Source organism: Buteo buteo, chromosome 2 (genome assembly GCF_964188355.1).
Source record: "Buteo buteo chromosome 2, bButBut1.hap1.1, whole genome shotgun sequence".
In the NCBI taxonomy this organism is placed as follows: domain Eukaryota; kingdom Metazoa; phylum Chordata; class Aves; order Accipitriformes; family Accipitridae; genus Buteo; species Buteo buteo.
The window spans coordinates 2,071,910-2,093,431 of record NC_134172.1 but is presented as its reverse complement, the minus strand read 5'-3'; the positions used below and the strand labels follow the sequence as shown (position 1 = coordinate 2,093,431).

Here is a 21,522-nt window from a genome sequence, read left to right as displayed (position 1 = left end):
CAATATAAGAAAAGAAAAAAAGAAATATATTGCTTTGCTTAAAACAGTACTGCAGCCCTTTTTGCTTACGTTATGCTTTTACGAGTGAGTGAGTACCAAGTTCTGTACAAATCCAGAGAGAGGCAACACCTGCTCTCATTGCATTTATAGTCTGATTAATCAAGACAGACAAATATTAGGGGAGCAGTGAGAAGAGCAGTGACTTATCCCAACTTACTACAGGACTTAATTCTCTCAGGCTAGTGCCTTACCAACATCCCCAGCTCAGGAGCCCTGTAAGGTATTACATGTGACTCCCCTGTGCTTTGAACCAGCTTTGGGGCGATCTGGTGGGTGAGGATCCCAGCCAGTCCTGACCTCCCAGAGACTCTTCCTCCGTGACTGGCAGAGTACCAAGGATGGACCCAAACCTCAAAAGTTTCACAAGGATGGTCAGATCCTGCAGGTTAGGGCCTGCAAGGGAGGCTTGCCAGTAGATGGACACAGTCCACAACTTTCCTCACCCCCTTCTATGCTGCAAATCACAAGGCACCTGCAGGGTACGATCTGCATCATCCATTCAAATCTGGGGCAGAAAATGAATGTAGGAGTAAGTATATTGTTCTTTTAGGAGAAAAAAAAGCAGGAATGAACAAAGGCGCTATCATCCTAGTGTAGCTGGGATAGGTACAGTGAAATATCCATCCATTCCTGCCAAACTAACCCGGGAGAAAGTTCTTCCTAATCTCAGGCTTTATCTGGCGGTGGGACAGGCCCTGGATGTCTGAGCAGGACCCACACGAGCTAAGTACCCAAGAGGCACAGCAGAAAATTAAAGCAGCTGTATTGCATTAGACCAAAGCTCTATATGCTATATCAACCAAAGCATTCACAGAACAAGCCTTCCCCATGGCTGTACCCCCAGCTCCCCGAGGCCAGCCATGCCTGATGGGAACGTGCTAGCTCCATGAAGCAAGATTATTTTTTTTTATGACCAGCAAGTGCCTTTGAGGGCTGAGTATCACCATGTATCAGCAAGCAGCAAACAGAAGAGGGTAAAGCAGGCTTTGAGTAAAGCACATTCCATGTCCCCCTTCTTCTTGTCACTTGACCTCTGGAGACCTTACGGGGGAGAAATTTAGTCTTTCCAGGATGATGCTCACAGGCTGGTTTTTCCCAAGCCTTCAGTCTCTGGGGGCAGATGCTGTCAGCTCACAGCCCTGCCTAAAGCAGCCCCTTCTGCGTATGTTCTTGTATTTAGGTAGTATATTTATAGAGCCTGATGCCATGTGGCTGAAGGCCTGCATGCAGAGGTGGACATAGCACTGCCTTGATGGTGGCAGGTTGCAATTCTTAAGAGGAGTTCTTGGTATAATATCATTTACCAGGATTTTTTTCCTCTTGGATAGATATTTTTCCTCATCCCTGCAAGCTGGGGCATGCCACCCCAGAAATTGCTCCCTTCCTGTGTGTGCATGTGTACGATGTGAGCAATTGCAGTGTGCGCTTCCTTTGCTATGTACGCAGAAGATTCCATGTGGCATCTTGTAAGAGGTGTTGCTTGGGACGCTAATTGCTGAGCAAACCGAGATACACAGAGCAAGGCTGGTGGAGGAAACTGCTGATGCAAGGCAGGATTTGCATTCGGATCGCCTGCATTATCTAGGAAGTTTGTGTCCTCTGCTGCTCTTTGCATGCTGAGGTTTAACCTCATTTCTCCCCATCGCTGCAGGTGGATGCTGATGATGTCATCACCAAAGAGGAGCAGATCTTCCTACTGCTAAAAGCCAAGGCTAAGTGCGAACGACACCTGAAAGCCAAGGTGCCCAAGGTGCATGGTGAGTTTTCCCACAGCATCCCAGACTGCATGGCTGGGGCTGGGCCCCTCTCTGCTCAACCCCAGTCCTTCCCCTCAGCCCCATATGCAGAGCTCAAAGCATGTGAGGGAGGCAGCTGAAGAAGGCCCAACATACTGGTTTTTCACATTAGGCTATGGGGAAGATCTTGTGTTGAAAAGCAAAGTTGTCACAGCTTCTTTCTCCTGCTCCGGAACTCCAGATGCCAAGGGGTCAGGAGGATGCAAGAGTCGTGGTCGTGGGTTTGCAGCCCTTACCACTATACGCAAAGCCCAGGCAAATCAACCATCAGTTCTCCCAAGATCCTTTGCTGCAAGACACCAGTGGTATGGGAAACAAACCATCCTTCCAACACCCCTTCTCTGTTTCCCTCTGACATGCTCTCTCTCTATTCTTCTCAAATGGGCCCAAGCTCAGCTAAGCCTTTCTTCCACTTCCTTTCTATTTTGGGCTGCAAAATCACTACCAGATGTAGGGCTGGAGGGAGAAGAAGGGAGAAAGCTCTCTCATGTGGGTAGGAAAGTAATCATCCCCCATTGGTTTCTTTCATCAATTTCACATGTGTTAATTATTGGCACTAAGGCTGTATGCTGAGGCATCCTGCACCCACCCAGCTAGTCCTGGGTGGGCATCCTGTCCCATCTCCCTCTATTGCCTGAGAGAAGGGGACAAGCCAGGATGCTTCCCACCTTCATCGTTGCATCTCAGAGCTCTCTCTTCCCACAGCCAGCACTGTGGGAGTACCTGGAGACATCACCAGAAGAGGGAAAGGTCCCCAGAGCCAGTTGTGGTTTTAGAGCAGAGTTTCCTGCCCACCTGGTGTCCCTCTCCTGTTGGAAATGACAGCAAGGGACCGTAAAAGCCCAGCTTTCATTTTATTCCAAGCTTCCAGCTTTACATCAGCCAAAACCTCAAGCCACATCCTCTGTTGCTTCTTTGTCCTGTTCACCCAATGCCCAATTAACACCTCATTAAAAAACATATGTGCAAAGGCATTTCCTTCTGTTGTACTATAGACCACCTGCCTACCTTGGCATCTGGTGATATCAGCCCACTGGTCTTGCTCTCACACCCTATTTTCTAACCCTTCTCTATGAGACTGCTAGCATTTAGTATTGATCTCCTTAATTGTCAGCAGCAGTGTTGGTAGGGCTGGGGAGATGCATGACTGACAAGCAGACTTTGGGCTCTACCATGGTCAGTTTGGTAGAGCAAAGGAATCAAATCACAGGGCTTTGCAAACATGCTCTTGGGTCTGTTTTGAGACATGGTTCTGCAACCGAGACCAGCATTAGCTCTGCCATTGACTGAAACAGAAAGAAATCTAATACTGTCATTTATATATCTCATGGACCCAAGTCTTGGCTTTGGAAAAAGCTCTTCTGAGCTGCTTGTGCAATAAAACTCGGGCTCGCTGCTCCATCCTCTGTAGCAAATCTCTGTCAAATCCTAAATAGTACAGCCAAGGGGAGGAATCATCTTGATGTCAATACCCACAGCAGTATATTTAAGGCTTTAAAGACTGAAGGCAATCAGTAGCAATAAGCGGGTAGATCAAATTAATCTGCAAGAGGTCCACTAATCCAAAGGCAGAATGAATTCTGATTTAACCTTTCCCAAGAAACTTTTTCTTAAGATGTTGTGAAAGAACTTCCAGTGGCAGCACCTCCATAACACCCCAGAAATTCACTCTAACACTTCACAAACAAGGCAACGAGTTGCCAGACAATCTCAGAGATAGTCTAAAGGGTCGATGGTCACGGACAGAGGATTTTGCAATTTGGAAAAGAACTTCCCGCTTTGCAGAAGAGCTGCCATCCACAGATTTTTTTTTTTTAGACTACAGGTGTCCTTGGACACATGAAATGATAATGTTTTGGGGTATGCGTGAACAGACTAACTCGGTCTCCATTTTGCAGTGTGTCTGCTCCTGCATGCTGCAAGAGTCTAAGGGGATGGATAGTTTTAGATCCTCTTGTGGGGTGAGGGTTGACAGAATAAAAGGCTGTAATCTGCACTGTGTTAGCTTTAATGCAATTAATTCCATGGCTAAGGCTCAGAAGCTTAGTTTTTGCACAAAGGCTTCAGACCCCAGGGTGAAAAGTGGTTAGGTCCAGTCCCTTTCCTGCTGGAAACTGGGGCCTGGTTTCTATTTGTGCTAATCACCAAAGGACATATGGGTCTGCACCCTTCTCGGCCAGATGGAGGACCTCATCCCATTGCCTTGTCCTGCACTACAGATTCCCCCCCCCCCAAAAAAAAAGCCTGGGAAGGCCAACGTGGCCTTCACAATGAAGAGGCACCAGCCCCCACTTGCAGACAATATTCATGGGGACAAAGTGGTTGTGAGTGGAAGCAATATAAATCCTGGGTGGCCACGCCAAGTCTTCAGGCAGTCTCCTGGGATATCACTCAGAGTGTTTCTGAGAAGCACCCACTTGGGTGGCAGGAGAACTCTTCTAACTGCCATGGAGGACTTGGGGCTTGTTATCACCTTGCCAGGTCCCCTATCTGTCTTGTCTTTGGGTTTTTAGTGGTGTAGGACAGAGTCATCCCTCATGATGCATTTATATTTTGGCTCTGCAAGACGTAGCCTTTCCTGGAAGGAGAACAAGTGACTCCGCAGGCAGGCAGAGAGCTGTGCCCAGGTCCATTTGACCCTCTGTTTGATTATAATGGCAGCCTGTGGCATTGATGTGCCACTATATCTGTGTCGAGTCTACTTGCTGGCAACACAGACTGATGGTCCCCGTGTCAGATGCACAAAGGACATAGTCTATTTGCCGGAGCTCCCCCATGGCAGCCAGCCGTGCTCGTTCCTGTCTTGACAGCTCCCAGTGCCTCCTGAAAGCAAGGCCGGAGACAAAACGCCTGCCCCTGTATTATTTTTTTTTTTTCAGTACTGTGAGGAATAGGTCCCACTCCAAAGGCTGCTTCTGCCAGTGTAGAACAGACTTATTTTATATTAGAGGTGGGTCATGCCCTGCTGAGAAGTATGTTTGTAGATCACAGGGAGCAGTGCACGCCTTGGCCTGAAATGATTTATTGATCTGGCTGGTATCCAAAGGGCAAAAGGGAACAGGCACAGTCTAGCCCCTTTAAAATACAAAAAAAAAAAAAAAAAAAAAAAAAAAAAAAAAAAAAAAAATCCATACCACAAAAAAAACCCACAAGAACAACAACAAAAAAAAACAACAATGGAAGTGACCACAAAAAGAAGCAAATCAGCCCAGGCTCAAGGTATGCAGTGCAGGAGGCAGCATACACTCCTGGTTCAATTTACCCATGTTACATTTAGTTTCTGGAAGTCTTCTAAATGGAAGAAACTGTCCTCATGTGGTCAATAAACGGCCATAAGAATCATACATCAGACCCCAGAAAGCTCGCACGATCTGCTCTCTCTGTCCGTAATAAAGCAGAGCTACTCCATGGCATCCTGGAGGCCATCCAAGGATGCCATGGAGTAGCATCCAAGGTCAAATGATCTGCCCTGCAAAAGGGAGTACGGTTTCACCTGATGTGACAGTGGCACAGTGAACTTCAGGTGAAGTCGTCACTCATAAAGCAAAAGTCGTGGTCATTGGGGCCATTATGAATTTCAGCCAAGGTTGTCACAGTGCTGGTGATAGTGGTGTGCAGCAGAGGTAGATTACTGATGACCTTGAATATCTGAGCTCCTTCTAGAGTTGGAGGACAGAGAAAAGCACTTTTTGGGGTGGCGTCTGCCTCCCACCTGTCTCCAGATGTTGATCACAGGTTAAACCTAGGATTGCTGATTTAGATGGACCACTCAACACACGCTGCAGTATGGTATGGTTACTGGTGATGACGGTGTGATCCCTAGGAGGGTAGCCTAGCACTAAGATAGCTTACCTAAATGTGTGGTGGGATTTCCATCTTCAGAGGTTTCCAAGAGTTGGCTAGACAAAGCCATCACTGACCTGACCTCATGCTGGTTTTGAAGGCTGAAGGTTGGACAACAGATGTTCAGAGGTCCCTCCCAATAAACTTTTCTATGATTAGTCTTGGCCAGGGGACTTAGGATCACAAGCCAACAGCATTGAGGCTCCTCAGGGGGGTTGTTTCCTCCCTGTAGACTTCAAGGCTCAGTTATCAAAGATCGGTGAGGTGAGGGCCTAACTACAATGCAGCAGGTACAGAGCTGGACAAGGAGAGAAGGGGAACTCTGGGTAATTCATCTGTCTTTTACATTGGAAAAGAAGGGGAGCTTTGCATGTTGTCTCTTTTTCCTCTTTTTGGGGGGGCGGGGGGGTGGGAGGGCATGTTGTTTCCAGTTATCTTGCATGTTCAAATGTGTCCTGGTTTGTCATTCCGAAGAATGAAAAAGGACAAGCCCGCAGTGAGGCAGCAGTTTTGGGGACATGTCCTGGTTTCAGCTGGGATAGAGTTAATTTTCTTCTTAGTAGCTGGTACAGTGTGTTTTGGATTTAGTGTGAGAAGAATGTTGATGACACGCTGATGTTTTAGTTGTCGCCAAGTAGTGTTTATCCGAAGTTAAGGATTTTTCAGTTTCCCAGGATCTGCCAGCGAGCAGGTGTACAAGAAGCTGGCAGGAAGCATGGCCAGAACAGCTGACCCAAACTAGCCGAAAGGATATTCCATACCATAGCATGTCATGCTCAGTATATAAGCTGGGTGGAGTTGGTCAGGAGGGGTGGATCGCTGCTCAGGCATCAGTCAGCAGGTGGTGAGCAATTACATTGTGCACCACTTGTCTTGTTCTTTTTGTTTGTTTGTGGGGTTTTTGTTATATTAGTTTTCATTACTATTATTATTATATCTTATTACTATTATTGTTAGTTTTATATTTTATTTTACTTTAGTTATTAAATCATTCTTATCTCAACCCATGAGTTTTACTTTTTTTTTTTTTTTTCAATTCTCCTTCCCGTCCCACTGGAAGTGGGGACGAGCTAGCGGCTGCGTGGTGCTTTGCTGCTGGCTGGGGTTAAGCCACAACAGGAGATCATACAGTCATCAAAGGATGAGTCTTCTTCAGTTTTTCTTACATAGTTCATTGTGGTGAGGGAAAAGATTCACATTCAGCTCTGCTTGAAGCAATCTAAAGCTATGTTATTACTTCCCAGAAGCAATGCTTTACTGCCTAGCATGCCAAAGGTGAAAAAGGAGGTTGAAATCTCTTCCTTTAGTTCTGCTTCACGATGTCTGAAAGTACCAAAAAGCACTGGTGCAAAAGCTGGATCTCAGCTGTCCAACCTCATGGTCTGCATGGCGAGCCAGTATCCTTCTGGGACCATTGTAGGAGCCTTCAGCATGGAGCACCTCTTACTGGTGGGACCACCTTGCAGACAACCCAGTGGTGTAGGATGTTTGGGAAAGGAGACGGTTCCCACTTAAAATTCCTGGCCTGAGCCAACAAGGAGGGGCTTTGGACTTGAGAGTCCTATCTTTCCAGGGAAACTCTTAACCACAGAGGTCACAGGAAAAGAGGCTTTTGACCCCATGGCTGGTTTAGAGCTGCTTTGCACCAGACACTTACGCAAGCTCTGCAACAAGTGAAGACTTGCCTGAGGTCTGGCTTTTACATCTCTGCTCTGGGGTTTTGTCCTGCACCCCTCAACGTTCAATATTACAGCTTGTGGATGGAGTCAGAAGAGGACTTTGAGAGACGCGTCCATTGCTATCGGTACGCAGGGATACTTCCCTCTCGTGGCTCTCTAGGCCATGAGAAATAGGGGCGTGCGCTTCTGCAGAGAGCCTCTGCTTCTCCAAGGAGCCTTCTGAGGACCTCTTCCTGCAAACCTGCTCTCGTCAACACTTCGAGCTCACAGCTGGATTTGAACCAGACTGAATGAAGTGCTGTTCTTCTGCCAGCTCAGAGGCAGCCAGATGGAAGGTGCGAGGAGGCAGCAGTAATGTCTTTCCTCTCGGACAAGGAGAAGATGGAGTCCCATGGACTCCTAACTGCATGTCACGACCCAGCCTGGTCCTACAGGGCATCTTCATCACTCGGTTATGGTGACAGAGGTGCTAAGGACCTGTGTGTGTACACAGGCTGGTTTTCTTATCACCAAAAAGCATGGCTTCGTTTGCTATTTCAGATTCCCTTTAGCATGCAATTATGGGCAGGGCCAATGGTGCCACTGATTGACCTGAGAAAGAGCCTTTTTGGAGGAGGTTTGTTTTTCAGCTGGATCAGCTTCCCGATCTGGTTCATCCTGCAGCCACATAAACAAGAGAGTCATCGCAGGGAAAGGAGCAGTGCCAGGAAAGAAAGGTGTTGGTGTGAGCAGTACTGCATTGAGCATTACCTGCTGAACATCTGAGGTGTTGAAAACCCAAGCCCACTTATCCCCCATTGCCTTCTCTCCTTGGTCCCATGCAGCCTCACATCACATCAAGGGGTGTATGCATCCGCTTAGTGCTGTCAGATCATGTCCTGCGATCGCCCTTGACCCATGTCCATCGCTGTTCATCAGAAGTTGCCACACACCACCTGGCAGAGGGCTGCTTGGATCCTGCCTGGGTGTGATTGCAGCCCAGTGTTGTGATTTGCTCCATAATAGTCGATGATCTGTGTTTTCGGAAGCAGTGAGGGAATTTGGGACACCTCGATTTTTTTATTTATTTTTTAGATAGAAATATCACGTAAGCTGGCATGAAAGTTTGCTAGGGCTGCTGTCCTCATTCTTGGGAGCTGATGCATGGGGATATTCAACGCCTCGCCTCCGATCTCAAAGGAGAGTCTGTGGCAGAGCCAAGATTTGGATTCTCATCTCCTTACTCTTCAGCCAGGGCACAAGCCACAAACCACATTTCCTTTTGTCCTGGAATTCAAGGTGAGGCTACAAAGATTCAAGTCCAGGTGGACAGAAACTGATGAAAATCATTGGACAAATTCCACTTGACTGAAACTCAAAACTCTCGTCATCGCTCTCACTTTAAAGCCTTCCATTTTGTTTTGAAATGAGGAAAACATTTGAAATTTCCTGCAGTGTAATGGGTACCTGGGTTCTCCTCTTTTGCCTGCCTCATCACTGAGTGCATTTCTTGGGCCAGTCCTTTTCTGGTATAAACTGGCAGATTCCCATCCAGTTTAGTGAGGGCATTGATTTATTCTTTGATTTCTCCCACAGTTCAGCACTGCAACTTACTTTTTTCCCCCTCTAGTATTCATTCAACCAACATTTTAAAAAGGGAAAAATCCAAATTTCAGAGATATCTGTGGGTCTTAAGAGATGAGAGGTAGCCTGGATCAGCACCGAACCTTGATTTGGGGCTGATATCTGCTGTTTCCTCTTGCACCTTGCAGCTACCCACCCCTAATGCATTTACTTGCCAATCACAGGCTGGAAATGGCTACACAGGTTAACACAAGTGAGTAAGACACACCATGGGAGGACCTGTAAGTCCAGCACCACTGCTTGCCCCCAAAAGGGGAAATGAAATTTTGAGAAGCAAGTTTCTGTGCATCATTCTTCCAGCACAGACTTGGATTTTGCATGGACCATGCACCAGAACTGGCTCTTTGAGTGGAAAATGTGATCCTGCCTGTGCACGGACTTCAGGAGCTCTTCCCCAGGAAGCAGCCAGCCCAGAAGAGATAAGTATCTGGAATCACGCTCCACCATCCTCTGGAAGCAGAAAGACCTTGCTTTCCCATCTGTTCCACTTAGCATTGTCCTTTTCCCTTTGCTGGTTTTTGGTCTCAGTTTTATTAAATCCACAGTTTTCTTCAGCTTGAATGATTATTAGCAAGTGCCGTGTCCCTCACGGAGCAGTTTCCAGAGCAGCTCCTCTCAAAGGGGCTAGTGAGCAGTTACGTTGTTCTCCCAACCAACCTGCACACTCACAAGCCTGGCCAACACTGGCTTCACCTTTGTGCCAAAGGGCTGATCTTATTGTAGATCCAGCTACCAAAAATGGCCATAAACCCCACTAGAGTAGGCCTAAAACTTGAACTGCATGCGTTGAAAAAAGGAAAGAGCCGATGGAAGTATGGAGGGTAGTGGTGTCTACCCACCTTGTAGAGACCAGAAGGAGATGTTCGTTGGAAGGAGACTGCCAGAGGCTGGAAGGGATATTCACTGTCTTTCTTGGATTTAACTTTCATCTGTTCCTGGCCCATGCCCTGAAAGATCAGGCAATTAGCTGTCAAGTGGAGTATTCAAATATGTTATCTGCTACCATGGTTCAGCAATATCCTGTTCAGTTGAAATAAATGAGATGCAATTTAATTAGGTACGTGTCTGAGCTACATTTCAAGAGTTGAATTAGGGACTAAGGAGCATCAGGGTGAACAACAGACATGCCAAGCATTTCTGGAGAGTGGGAACATGTGTCTGTTCCATGTGCGATTGCTAGTAGGGTTGATAGTCCAAAGGAAAGTCCTAGCAAAAAAAAAGGTAAAAAAATTGATAAAATTCTAAACTTTCTTTACACATAAACAGTGGTTCATTATTGCTAAAAACTCTAAATCCCCTTTTTTCCTTCTAAAAATGTTAACTTTTAGTTTTATGCTAGCTAGTGGAGGGTAAGCCTCCCCCTGTCCTCCTCAGCCAGATCACGTAGACAGTGTCATGTGTCCCCTGGCCACCTCCCAGGTGTATCTCGGAGCCTGAGGACCTGCCACAGACTCTGATCCATGGGGTGACATGGGCACAGCCCCACATGGACATGTGCCATGGGGAGACAGGCCTGAGCCAGCCCAGTCTGCTTCCACACAGCCCTGTCTCAGGATATGTGCATCATCTGCCACTTTTGGCTAAGGCACTGAGGGTCGGAGACCCAAAATATTAAAAGAAAAAATGCAAAAACCTGTCCCCACAAGCATTTGGCTTCCTTTCTTCTTTTCTGTCTTTTTTTTCTCACCCTTTTCTCTTTAAATTTAGTCTCTAGATGAAAGCCTTTTGGAAAGAACAGGAAACCCTAAAATTTCTTTTCTACGTACACAAATATTACATTTCAGCCATGGTGGGCAGCCTGATGCCACCCCAAAGTTAAACCTGGAAGGGGATGAAGTGAAATTCCCAGCATAAGCCATCAGACCTGATTTTTTTTTTTTTTTCCCCCATGAATTAAAAGCCTGTCTTTCCCTGGTTTGGAAAAGGAGATGGGACATTTTGTGGAGGAAGAGAGATTTTTACACAAACCTGTTATTAGCAAAGGCCATCGGCAATCCTTTCTCAGAGTCCTAGGTGTTGCAGCTGGCCTCAAAATGGCTTGTTATTTTAATAAATAAACCTATTTGCTAGGGGAAGGGGTTATTTTTAGTTGAGAAGCTGTGTGTATTTACCTAAGGTGTGTGGGTTGTGCATCTGAGTTTATGGCTCCATTGTCCCTAAAGGACCTATACCCAAGCCCAGGCTCTCTGTGGGCTTGCAGAAGCCCAGGACCTGCTCCTGGTTTTCTTGTCAGAGGCTCAAGCACCATTCCCTAATTATCCAGCCTGCCAGGGTCTCCTCAGAGGTTGTGAGTAACCTCAGGTGCCTTAAAAGTTAAGGGAGACAAAGGCATCCCGGGCACTCGGGGTCTGCCCTAAACACCGCAGACCTCTATAAACCCATATCTTCTGCTCTTTCTACCTTCTTCATATTTCTGTTCTCAGTCCTCCTCTTCAGTTCTGTGACTCAACAATGCAGGGCCAGAACATTGGCCAAATACTGTCCTGCAAACAACCAAACTGTCCCTTGTTAGCATGCTCCCAGCACAGTTTTGGCATAAGGGGGAGTTCAGATTGGTGAATATGAGCCATGCTAGACTTGAAGGGACCGAAAGTGGGCTACGGTCTGTTGGATTGACTAGTATAGATGTAATCAGTGAGTCTTGGTCAAGCCTGGGTTTTCTCATTGCATCTGTGGTTCTGGGATGGGTCAAAAGAGCACTGAAACCCTACAGAGAGAAGTCATCTCCCACCCAACCCACCTACCACAGCTACCATTCAAACCAGCAGACTGCGATGACTAGCAAGAGCTCGCAGCTCTTCGCAGATGGCTACTTACCAGTCATGCCTAAATTAGAGCTAGCGAGAGATAGGAAATACCAACAGCTGGCCTCTACCGGCAAAGGTTTATGGGCCAAGGGCTTCTAATCCCATTGAGAAATGTCTGCTGAGCAGCTATATAGGTCTTGCAATGCACAGGAGGAATAGGTCTCAGGAGTTATGATAGGCATAAATGACCCATGTGTTAGCTATGTAAAATAACATGGACAAAGTGTGAAAAACAGTCCATAGGATGGCTAAACTGCAGTGCTAATTATCAACCTTATTTCTACTCTTATTTTAATGATTGGTATGACCAACATTATCCCCTCTCAGAGGGAGATCGGGGGGGGGGGGGGGGACACTAGATGTAGTGGAATGAGGAAAGAAGGATGCCTGGGCTGAGCCAGGCTGGTAGTGGTAGGTCGGGCGTTATCGGATGGGACGTTGAAGGTGACATTTCTCCTTTCAGGTTGTGAGCACAGTGAGCGGACAGGCAGCGGGTGAAATGTGAGGGTAGTCAGCTCTCTGGAGCTGTGCCGTGCTAGCAGTTGTCTGGTAGCGCTCATAATCTTGTGACTTTCCCATTCTGCCTTGGGGTGAGTAAAGACACACTGTGACTTGGAACAGCCCCTGGCCCATGCGTCCTTCCCCTCCGAAGTCCAGTTCCTCCAGGGCTGAGCATGCAAGGGGTGTTTTGCCCACTAATCCCTGGTGTGCAGCCCAGCAAAGGTCTCTGAGTAGTTACAGGCAGAACCTACATTCATCCATTCTTTCTCCTCACCCTCCCCTCCTGCTGGCCAGCACACAGTACCCATACACACACAGAGATGTTCAGAGACGCACGCACTGGTGCAGGACACTCTGCACACAATTCCACTGAGAGACACGGTAGCGCTGTGCTCCCAGCTACCCATGCAAATGCCTTTGGATGCATGCAGAGCATCCTTCCCCAAAACAGACACGTGCTCCCCTTGCATTGCACGACACAGGTCAACAACAATACACACCCCTTCCTACAGACATATGCACCTATAGATCTATGCATATACATACGGAGGCATTCATACACCATGCTCTGACAGCCAGGTTTAAATGCATCTGCAACACCAAAACCCCCATACAGAGGCACTGGCCCTCCAAGCCTCCCTTTCTCCCGCCCCTGTCCCAAAACGCTGGGTCATTTTTTTGGTCTCTCCTCCCTGCCTGTTTCCAATCCACCAAATGTCCTTCCCGTAATAGAGTGACCACAATTGCACACCGTATTCCAAATGTGGTCTCCCTGGTGCCTTGCACGGTGCCAGAATAAGTCGGGCTGATTTATATTCCATACCCCTAGATAAACACCTCGAGACCGTGTTTGCATTTATCCAGCTGCCAAGCAGCCTTGCAGATGGTTTTAATGTGTTCTCCACGTGCATGTACCACTTGCACAGAACTCAGAATTGAGACTGGGGGAAGGAAAGGAGGGAGGAGGCAAGGGAAAAGTAGCAGGCAGGAGAGAATAGCCCTCATTGCACCCTGGGGATAGAGTCTGAGGAGTGAACAGGCATGGCCCAAATATGCCTCTCCTTTCGTCTCTTCCACCAAAGCAACGTGCAGCATGCTGGGATTTCTGACTAGGCTCAGGTGGGCAAGCAGAAACGAAGAAAGAGCAAAATGAGAGATGTCTGTGGTGCAGCCCTTTCACAAAGCACTCTGTGACTGGCCTTTCTGCCTTCAAAAGGCAAGTCCTGCAGCAATGACATCAGAGCGTTTGCTTGCTCCATCCTGAATACCACATTGGCTTGCGATAATGACTACAATTTCCATGCCCTGAGATTTCAACCCTCAAGGGCTAAGGAGAGCTGCAAGGCACATCTGTTCTAAAACTACGGTAATCTGTGTTACTATAACCACTCTGTAGTACTGTACTACTGTAAGGGAGTATTCATGACAGTCCAAGCAACGGTGAGATGAATGGGTACACTATAATGGTAACCTTCAGGCACCTCAGGCACTGAGACACACCGTGCCTGGAGGATTTTACAGTCTAGCCTTAGAAGATGGGCAAAGATGGTCTGTGATAAAAAAGCACACAGATACAGAGAAGGAAATCAGATTTTCTGACTTATACATGGCAAGTATATACCTCCCCTATTGTGACTGATGTTGGAGTAAGATGTCATTCCACGCTTTTTGATGAGGTGTTGGTAACTTCTAGTTAGAAGGTGAACTGACAGGTTTCCACACACCTTTTCTTCTCAAAGTGCTTATTTCATGGTGGTGGAGGCGGTGTCCTCCGCAGAACTGGACAAGTAGGAGCTGTCTGCTGGTGACATGAGTCCCTGCCCCAGCACAGCCCTGGGAAGGCAGTGGGTGAAAGTAGCATTTAGCACCATCGCTCCCAACACGTGTCCCTCAGACTGAAGTCTGTATTTCAGTGAGGGGTTTGTTGCCTGAACCCTTGGGGTTGCCTTCAGCTGAAGTTGAGGACTTGGGTGAGCTGGATTGATGGGCTGAGAAGTAAAAAAGACCCTTATAGGAAATGCGTCAGGAAACGAGAGGAGGTGACCCTTACTGATGCAGGGAGGTAGTGGTGGGAAGAAAGGCTGAGCTCTGCTGTGGCTTAGCTTGTCTTGAGAAAGTGATGAGCTCGGTGTCTCAAGACCAAGAGATGAGAGCACAATTACATACGGGAGCTGTGCATGGGGTCTTTGTGCCTGGGAAGGAAGGAAGGAGTAATCTGGACTGGTTTGGAATTTTTCTTGTTCTTGGAAGTGATTGCCACCAGTGTAAGAAAGATGATTTCTAAGATCTGGAGTGGAGGTAGGTAGCCACTGGAAAACTGAGGTGTCTTTGGGAAGTACAAGGGACTCTGCTGATCATGAGACAGCGGCATACAGGACACTGAAGTAGGGTGAAGATGCACTGACCTGTCCCAGCGCAAGGATGGCAGCAGAGCTCGAGTGCTACATGCAGAGGAAGCTGTGAGTGACATGGTGCTCTCCTCCCAGGCCCACTAATGCCGCAGCCTCCATTTGCTCTAATAATACCACCTGAAAATCACTCAGGGATATGAAATTTACTGACCTCATCCTGAACATGATTCATCTGAAGGGTAGAAGCTCTCTTTTAATTTCCAGTATAAGCTTTGTTCACTGCCAGTTTACATCTGTTTATTTTTGCATTATTTTCCACTTTTGTGGTTCATCTGCACTCATACTGCTTACCAATAGGATGAGAACAAACTTCTTTCTCATTCTCTCTTGTTGGATTAAGCAGACCAAGCCTTTTATTCTCCTCCAGGGCCACCAACAAAATCTTCCTACCCTACCAGTCCTTCCCTATTGCTGGAAGATTTTTCTTTCTATTCTTTTTCAACAAAGGGACTGCTGAGATTTTCCCCAGAGAGGTTGTCTGACCAGCAGCAAGGATGTCTCAGGACTTGTGAAGCCTCTTCTAGCAAATTACTATGGGATGAAGAAGCAGAATAAGTCTTAGGAGACAAAGTTTCAATTCCTGCCTCAGCAGTTGACTTTTACCAACCTCACTTACCCGCCTGTGTTAGGTTTGTAGTCAGGGAGTGTGGTGGTCACCGATCCTCACTTTCTGCACAAGTACAGTCACCCTGTCTCCCTAAACTCCTATCAAACTGTGGAGACAGAAAGGGAGACACCAGGATGAAGCATCTGTGAAGTCTCTGGAGAAGAAAAAGGTCTTGCCTCACTTTCCGACTACTCATGTTGTCCTGCAAGACTGATTTCTTTAGCACTAAAGTGGTCAGTGATGTCCTCTAAACATGAGAAACTCCAGTGCAATTCCCGTCTTCCCTGTCTCCATTCATGAGAGTTACAGCTCTGAATTTGGAGGAACTTCACCCATATACATACATGCCTGAGACAGAAGCAATATCCTCTACTCAGCATTGCCTGAATGACAGATACACATCCCAGACACTTAGGATGTGGTATATGTATGAGATTTACTTATTTTCTTAAAGTTTATTAATTCCTTTTGACTTACATCTTCAGTGAATCCTACTATTTCTTCCAAGGAAAGAAATGTTTTGCATTCCCAGCTCACTTGCAACATGCGACTTCGTGTCCCAAACCTACCCACCTGTATCAGTTCAAACAGTATATTTGAACCCTCAAACTATATATCAGAAAAAAAGAAGTTTTTCAACTTTTCAATCAGCATTGAGAACCAACTGGATCCCTTCTGATTTTCTATGTTTCTAAATATTGTTAACAGTGTCTCAGGAGAGACTGCCTTATTTTTAGCATGCCAAAAGCACACTGCTTGCAGGTGGTGGGGTGTTTGCGTTTTTTTCCTAATGAAAGCTTATAAAAAAGGCTGTAAAAAATGGATTTTATTTTAAAGCATAGCCATCAGGAAAAACTGTTGACTTTTGGATTTTTTTTTTATTGTTTTCCTGAAACTCCTCACCATTTTTCAGATTTCTTGTAATTCAGTGTGGATCTCTTTTGAGAAACGACCAGGAGAAAAGGAAAACAACAGAGAGAAGCCAAGTTGTTAGTACTGTTAATAGTTTTATAAACCAATAAAAAAAATGTTTGGAGGAAATATTTGGGAAAACAAACAAAAAGAAAAGTCTGGTTTGGATTCCAGCAGAATGCCAATGGAATAGATGGTATTTCCCTTCCCCTTCCCACCCCCCATTTTATCATCAGCTCAGTTGTTAAGTCACCTCCAGAGTGAGTGAAATAGGAGAAAGTTGGAGGCAGAAAGTGCAGAATTTGGTCCCAGTTATCACATTGGTGGTCTCAAGCTGGTGAAATTAGTGGTAAAGGTGCCACACGGCTGTGCAGACTAGAGGAGACGGGGAGTGGAGGGAGGGAGGAAGCCAAGCCTGTGGGGAATCATAGAACGGTTTGGGTTGGAAGGGACTTTTAAAGGCCATCTAGTCCAACCCCCCTGCAGGGAGCAGGGACATCTTCAACGAGATCAGGTTGCTCAAAGCCCCGTCCAACCTGACCTTGAATGTTTCCAGGGATGGGTCATCCACCACCTCTCTGGGCAACCTGTGCCAGGGTTTCACCATCCTCACCGTCAAAAAATGTCTTCCTTAGATCTAGTCCGAATCTACCCTCTTTTAGCTTAAAACCATTACTCCTTGTCCTATCAGAAGGTCGATGGTTTGTCTCCTTAGATGGGAGGAATGGAGATATTAGAGATAGGAGTGAGAGAAGGACAGTGGGGCTCCTGTCTGGGACAACAGGCATGACATAGAGGGGAGAGACAGCTTTTGGCTGCATTAAAACCCAGGAATGTGGATCCAACAGTCACAAAGTGTGGCTGGTCCTGACGTCAGTCAATATTTCCATTTGAAAAATGCTTTCCAAGACTTTCAGTCAATGTAGGAACTTCTCAATTCATCTGCAACAAGAAGGTCCAGAGGCACCTGGCTTGACCTGTGGATGTTTCCCCCAGCTTTCCCCTACCACGAACTAATAATTGCAGTCCCTTTTCCCAACCCACTTTCTCTCCCCTTGCCCCCATGGTGCCCTGGATTGGCGAGAAACAGGCACACTGTGCCTAATTTTAGCTATGCATGTGCCAGTTGGCTGGTCAGTCAACAAAGGCACCTGCCAAATGCCCTTCCCTCTACTAATCACCAATCACCACAAAATTTGCAGGAAGGAAATGATGACTGAGATGTCTTATGCTGCTTCAAGTTTGGCTCAAATGGGTTTTCCAAGTGTGGAGCAGGGAAAGAGAGGTAGGGGATGATGGAGAGATGGGGAGAGGTTAAAGAGGTTTCTCTGTGTTGTGACAGTTCATGATAATGATGACAGATTCATTTGCATCTTCTGGGGGGAGACTCGGATGCTTTCTGAAGATCAAGTCCCACCATATCCTTATCGCCTTTAATGAATCAATTCCACGGGTCAATACACAGAGGCATGGAAAGATTTCAGCTGCAGTGAGAGGCAGCAAAGTTGATCTTTTTTCAAATTTCTGGGGCAGCTTATGGCTTCCCAAATTGTCCACATGACAAAGCAGCAGTCCAGAGGTGTGCCAACACTGGCTTGCACTGTGTTTCCTGCACTGAGCCTTCAACCCTTTGCTTTTGGGGAGGATTGTGAGGATCAAAGTACCCAAAAAGAAATAATTGCATACTTTGTTATCCAGAAACTTCAGTTTTCTTTTGAATGAGTCCATTGCAAATATGTGTGTGTGTATGTTTACAGCATGAGGAGGGCGTACCCACCAGATATTTTTCCACATTAATATTTTCTGGACAAATATTGCAGTATGATACTAAATGAAACTACTTACAAGTGAAGGCTGACATTTGCAAGTTGTTCTGAAGATCTTAGAAAAGCGGAAGGTTTTTTTCTCAGCATTTCAGAGCATGACATTCGGATGAATTTTTTTCTCCTCAATGTTGTTTCTCCACAGCATTCATTTTAAAGTTTACCCAAATTTATTTATTTTGTAAAAAGAATTGGTTTTATTTTAAGTAAGACCACTTTGAGGGCTAAATTAAATCTTTATTTACTTTCTTGTCTGCAAAAAAACCTCAGAGACAATAACATTTTGTCCTAATCCAAACTTTGTGGAACACTTTTTTTTCCTTTTTCTTTTGATCCTTCCAGAGAACTGAAAAATAAATAAACTGGTGTTCACAGTGTAAGTAATCCTGCAACATAAGGAGCCAAAGGGAAGGGCTTTCCCAGTTTTCATGGATAGGAAAACTAGTATTATTCTTCCTCTAATGTGACTGGAAGCAAAGAAAATGAAATAAACGTCTTCCTCCTTTTTATAACACCCATGCTGAGGGATTTTAGCTCCTCTATCCTCACTCCCAGTTAATGCTTTAGAAGATAGGCAGTGATTAGTCTGGTCCTTTTCATCAGCACTAAATTAAAGATAAGAAAACAGCTGTTAAGCAATGAGTTGTTTTTCATGTCCTAAAATACCAGCAAACTGAATTGATCACTGTCAGCTCCGACCCTGGAGCGCACCACACCAGCCAAAGGTCTTTAAAGCAATCCTGGATTCTTATTTAATTTTGTGAATGCACATTCATTATAAAGGATAAATTACTGTTTGGTTGAAAGATTGCTAAGGCACTAGCTTTGATATTAATGAAACATGCTGAGATCTTGGCCGTGCTTATCATTTCTTTCCTAGTGGAACTCTTCTGCAGATAAGAGCAGACTGTTCCATTTTATTTTGACTCACATGTAACTCCTCTCTGTCAGACACTTTGTAAGCCGTTGATAAACTCCTTCACGGGCTGCCATCGGTACAGAGAGCAGATGCTGCTCTGAAAGCAGAGCTGAGGCAGATTCACCGGTTTTTGCTTTTCACTTCACTCTACCGCAGCTGGATTTTAACTGATGGGTGCAGTTAATACAGCCCAACGTAAAGGCGTGTGTAAGCACCAGGCTAGATTTGGGTGCATATTCCTTCCTCAGGAACTGGAAATGCAGCCCACGTTGAACATCCACATCTGACTGGGAACTTGTTCCCTTGTGGGACTGGGAGCTTACGGATCAAAAACTGCAGAAATGGGTGGTTGACAAGCTGGAAGGTTGTAAGACATGGGGAACAGGGTTTGACTTCTCTCTTTTTAAAGCAGTGTTGAAAATGAGGTCAATTCCCACAGCTTTCAGAGGCCTGGAGGATTTCTCAGCCCTTCTAAATATGGATAAGTTCTGTCTTTGTCTGTTGCAGACTGAATGAATAGAGAGTGAGGAAGATGAGACTGCCAGGAGGGTGAGCAGCCCATTTCCCAGGGCAGTCTGCCTCCATCGCTGGTATCTCAGCTGCTTCAGAGGCTGGTGGCAAACCCCATGGGCTGCAGAGCTCCTTCATGACCCTCTTAGCCTACATGCTCGTGTAGGACATGGTGCTGGAGGCCTTGAATGATTGGCTGGGACCTCCATTTGTGAAGAGAGAAGCGAAGCTTCTCATAATTACGGGTTGATAGAAGACCTGCTGAATTACCCCTCAAGTTCTGGAGAATTGCAAAATGACAATTAAAGAACTTTAAATACATACTTATATACTTGCCAATTTTCAAAGGTTTAGGGGAAAAAAGGCAGACATGAAATGTGGGAAAGGAGTTTTTTCTTGGTTTGTATCTCTGCTTTTCTTTGCCCTAAGCACATAAATCACAGATCTCTGCAAATAAACTAACATACACAGAGGGAATAGGAGACCTGTGTATGGGGGGGGGCAGGATTTCTCCTTCAGGGCTATTTTGGCTTTCTTCAATGAACAAAAAGGGAGAACAAGGATGATTTAAAGAAAAATCCTGTAACAACCACCCCACTGCTCCCTTCTCAAAAGGTTAGGAAGTAGCAGTGAGCCTAGCAAAGTGGTAAAACAGAGAGAGATAGTTCCCGGGATATTTGCATTCCTAAGGCAACGGAGCTCATGCAATTTCTCCACCTGCTCATTCTCTTTCTGCCCCTTTTCTGAAAACCTGTGGCTGAGCAAAGGGCAGAAATCCAAAATAGGGAGTAAGCAGGGGGGGAAGGTTAGGAAAACTCAACCATTGTATGCTGTGCTTGGCAGCAGGCGACTGGTCAATCAGCGTGTGTGCGCTGCCAGCCAATTAGCATGGGCATGGTTCCAAGTCAGTCAGTGCATGACCTGCATCTTGCCCTGTGATGACATCACAGGGAAGTGGTGGGAGAGGAAAGGTGGGACAAGTGAAGTCATAGGAGAAAAGGATATCAGATGGGAAAGGATGCAAATCTTTAGGAAACTGAAATTCCATTGTTTCATTCCTTGTGAAGCAAAGTAATGAAATATTCTCTATTTATGGTTAGAAATATTGCCACAGACACCTCTCTATAGATTCTTGCTAGTCTTAGTGTTACTTAAAAGCGCACCCAAATTCAGGCACACAAATGCATCTGAGAAAGCAGCAAAGCATCATGGTATAGCATGGCACTGGCTGATGTAAATAATGAGTTAAATTACAGCTGAATTTGGATTAATGGTCCGTAGGCATTAAATCATAGCCAATCTACTCTGTAGGCATGAGCACCTTTCAGGGAAGCCTGAACTGGTAGCTTTGAGCCTCGCAATAATGTAGCCACAACATAATCTAGCTCCTTGGTAGCCTAGGCTCAAATCTGTGCTGCCGTGTCAAGGCTATACCCAACCAGGCTCCCTTGGGCATCTCCAGGTTGCCCGTCAGTCTACAGAGTCCTGAATGCTCAAGTCCCCCTGTTCTCCACTCTGCTCTCCTGCCCCGTTTTCATTTCTTCCAGCCCACAAGGGAAAGCAACTTTCCAGAATCATTGACCCCTCTCAGTAAGCACTCAGCTAGTATCCCATGTCTAACCATGTCCTGCTGAAATAAAACTTGAGAGAAGCTGCACCTTCTGGAGCTAAAGACTAAGAATGAAATTGCAATGATGCCCAAGAGCGGCTTTCTTGAATTGAGTGACAGTGTTGTTGGCTTTTTCACAGAGAGCCCTCTCCAAACGGTGGGGCATTCCTCTCACCTCTGCGGGTCCAGTGACTTCCCTTTATCTTTGTGTCTCTTCCACAGATGGCTTTTGTCTTCCTGAGTGGGATGGTATTGTCTGCTGGCCCGAAGGTGTGCCAGGCAAAGTGGTGGCTATGCCATGTCCCGAATACATCTATGACTTCAATCACAAAGGTAGGTCTTGTCCGCAGTGTCAGCAGAGCCAGGCAAGCTGCAGCAAGGGGAGGCCTGGGAGTCAGAAAATTAGAAATCCTCTTTAGCAT

General features: G+C 46.1%; 1 protein-coding gene across 1 annotated transcript in view; it reads left to right on the top strand.

The window, feature by feature from the left end:
* Positions 1-21,522, top strand: part of PTH1R (parathyroid hormone 1 receptor) — a 120,257-nt gene that overhangs the window by 60,855 nt on the left and 37,880 nt on the right. The window contains exons 3-4 of the mRNA XM_075043622.1: positions 1,712-1,817; positions 21,323-21,433. Coding sequence (XP_074899723.1) covers positions 1,712-1,817; positions 21,323-21,433 — 217 coding nt within the window. The remainder of the gene's footprint in view (positions 1-1,711; positions 1,818-21,322; positions 21,434-21,522) is intronic.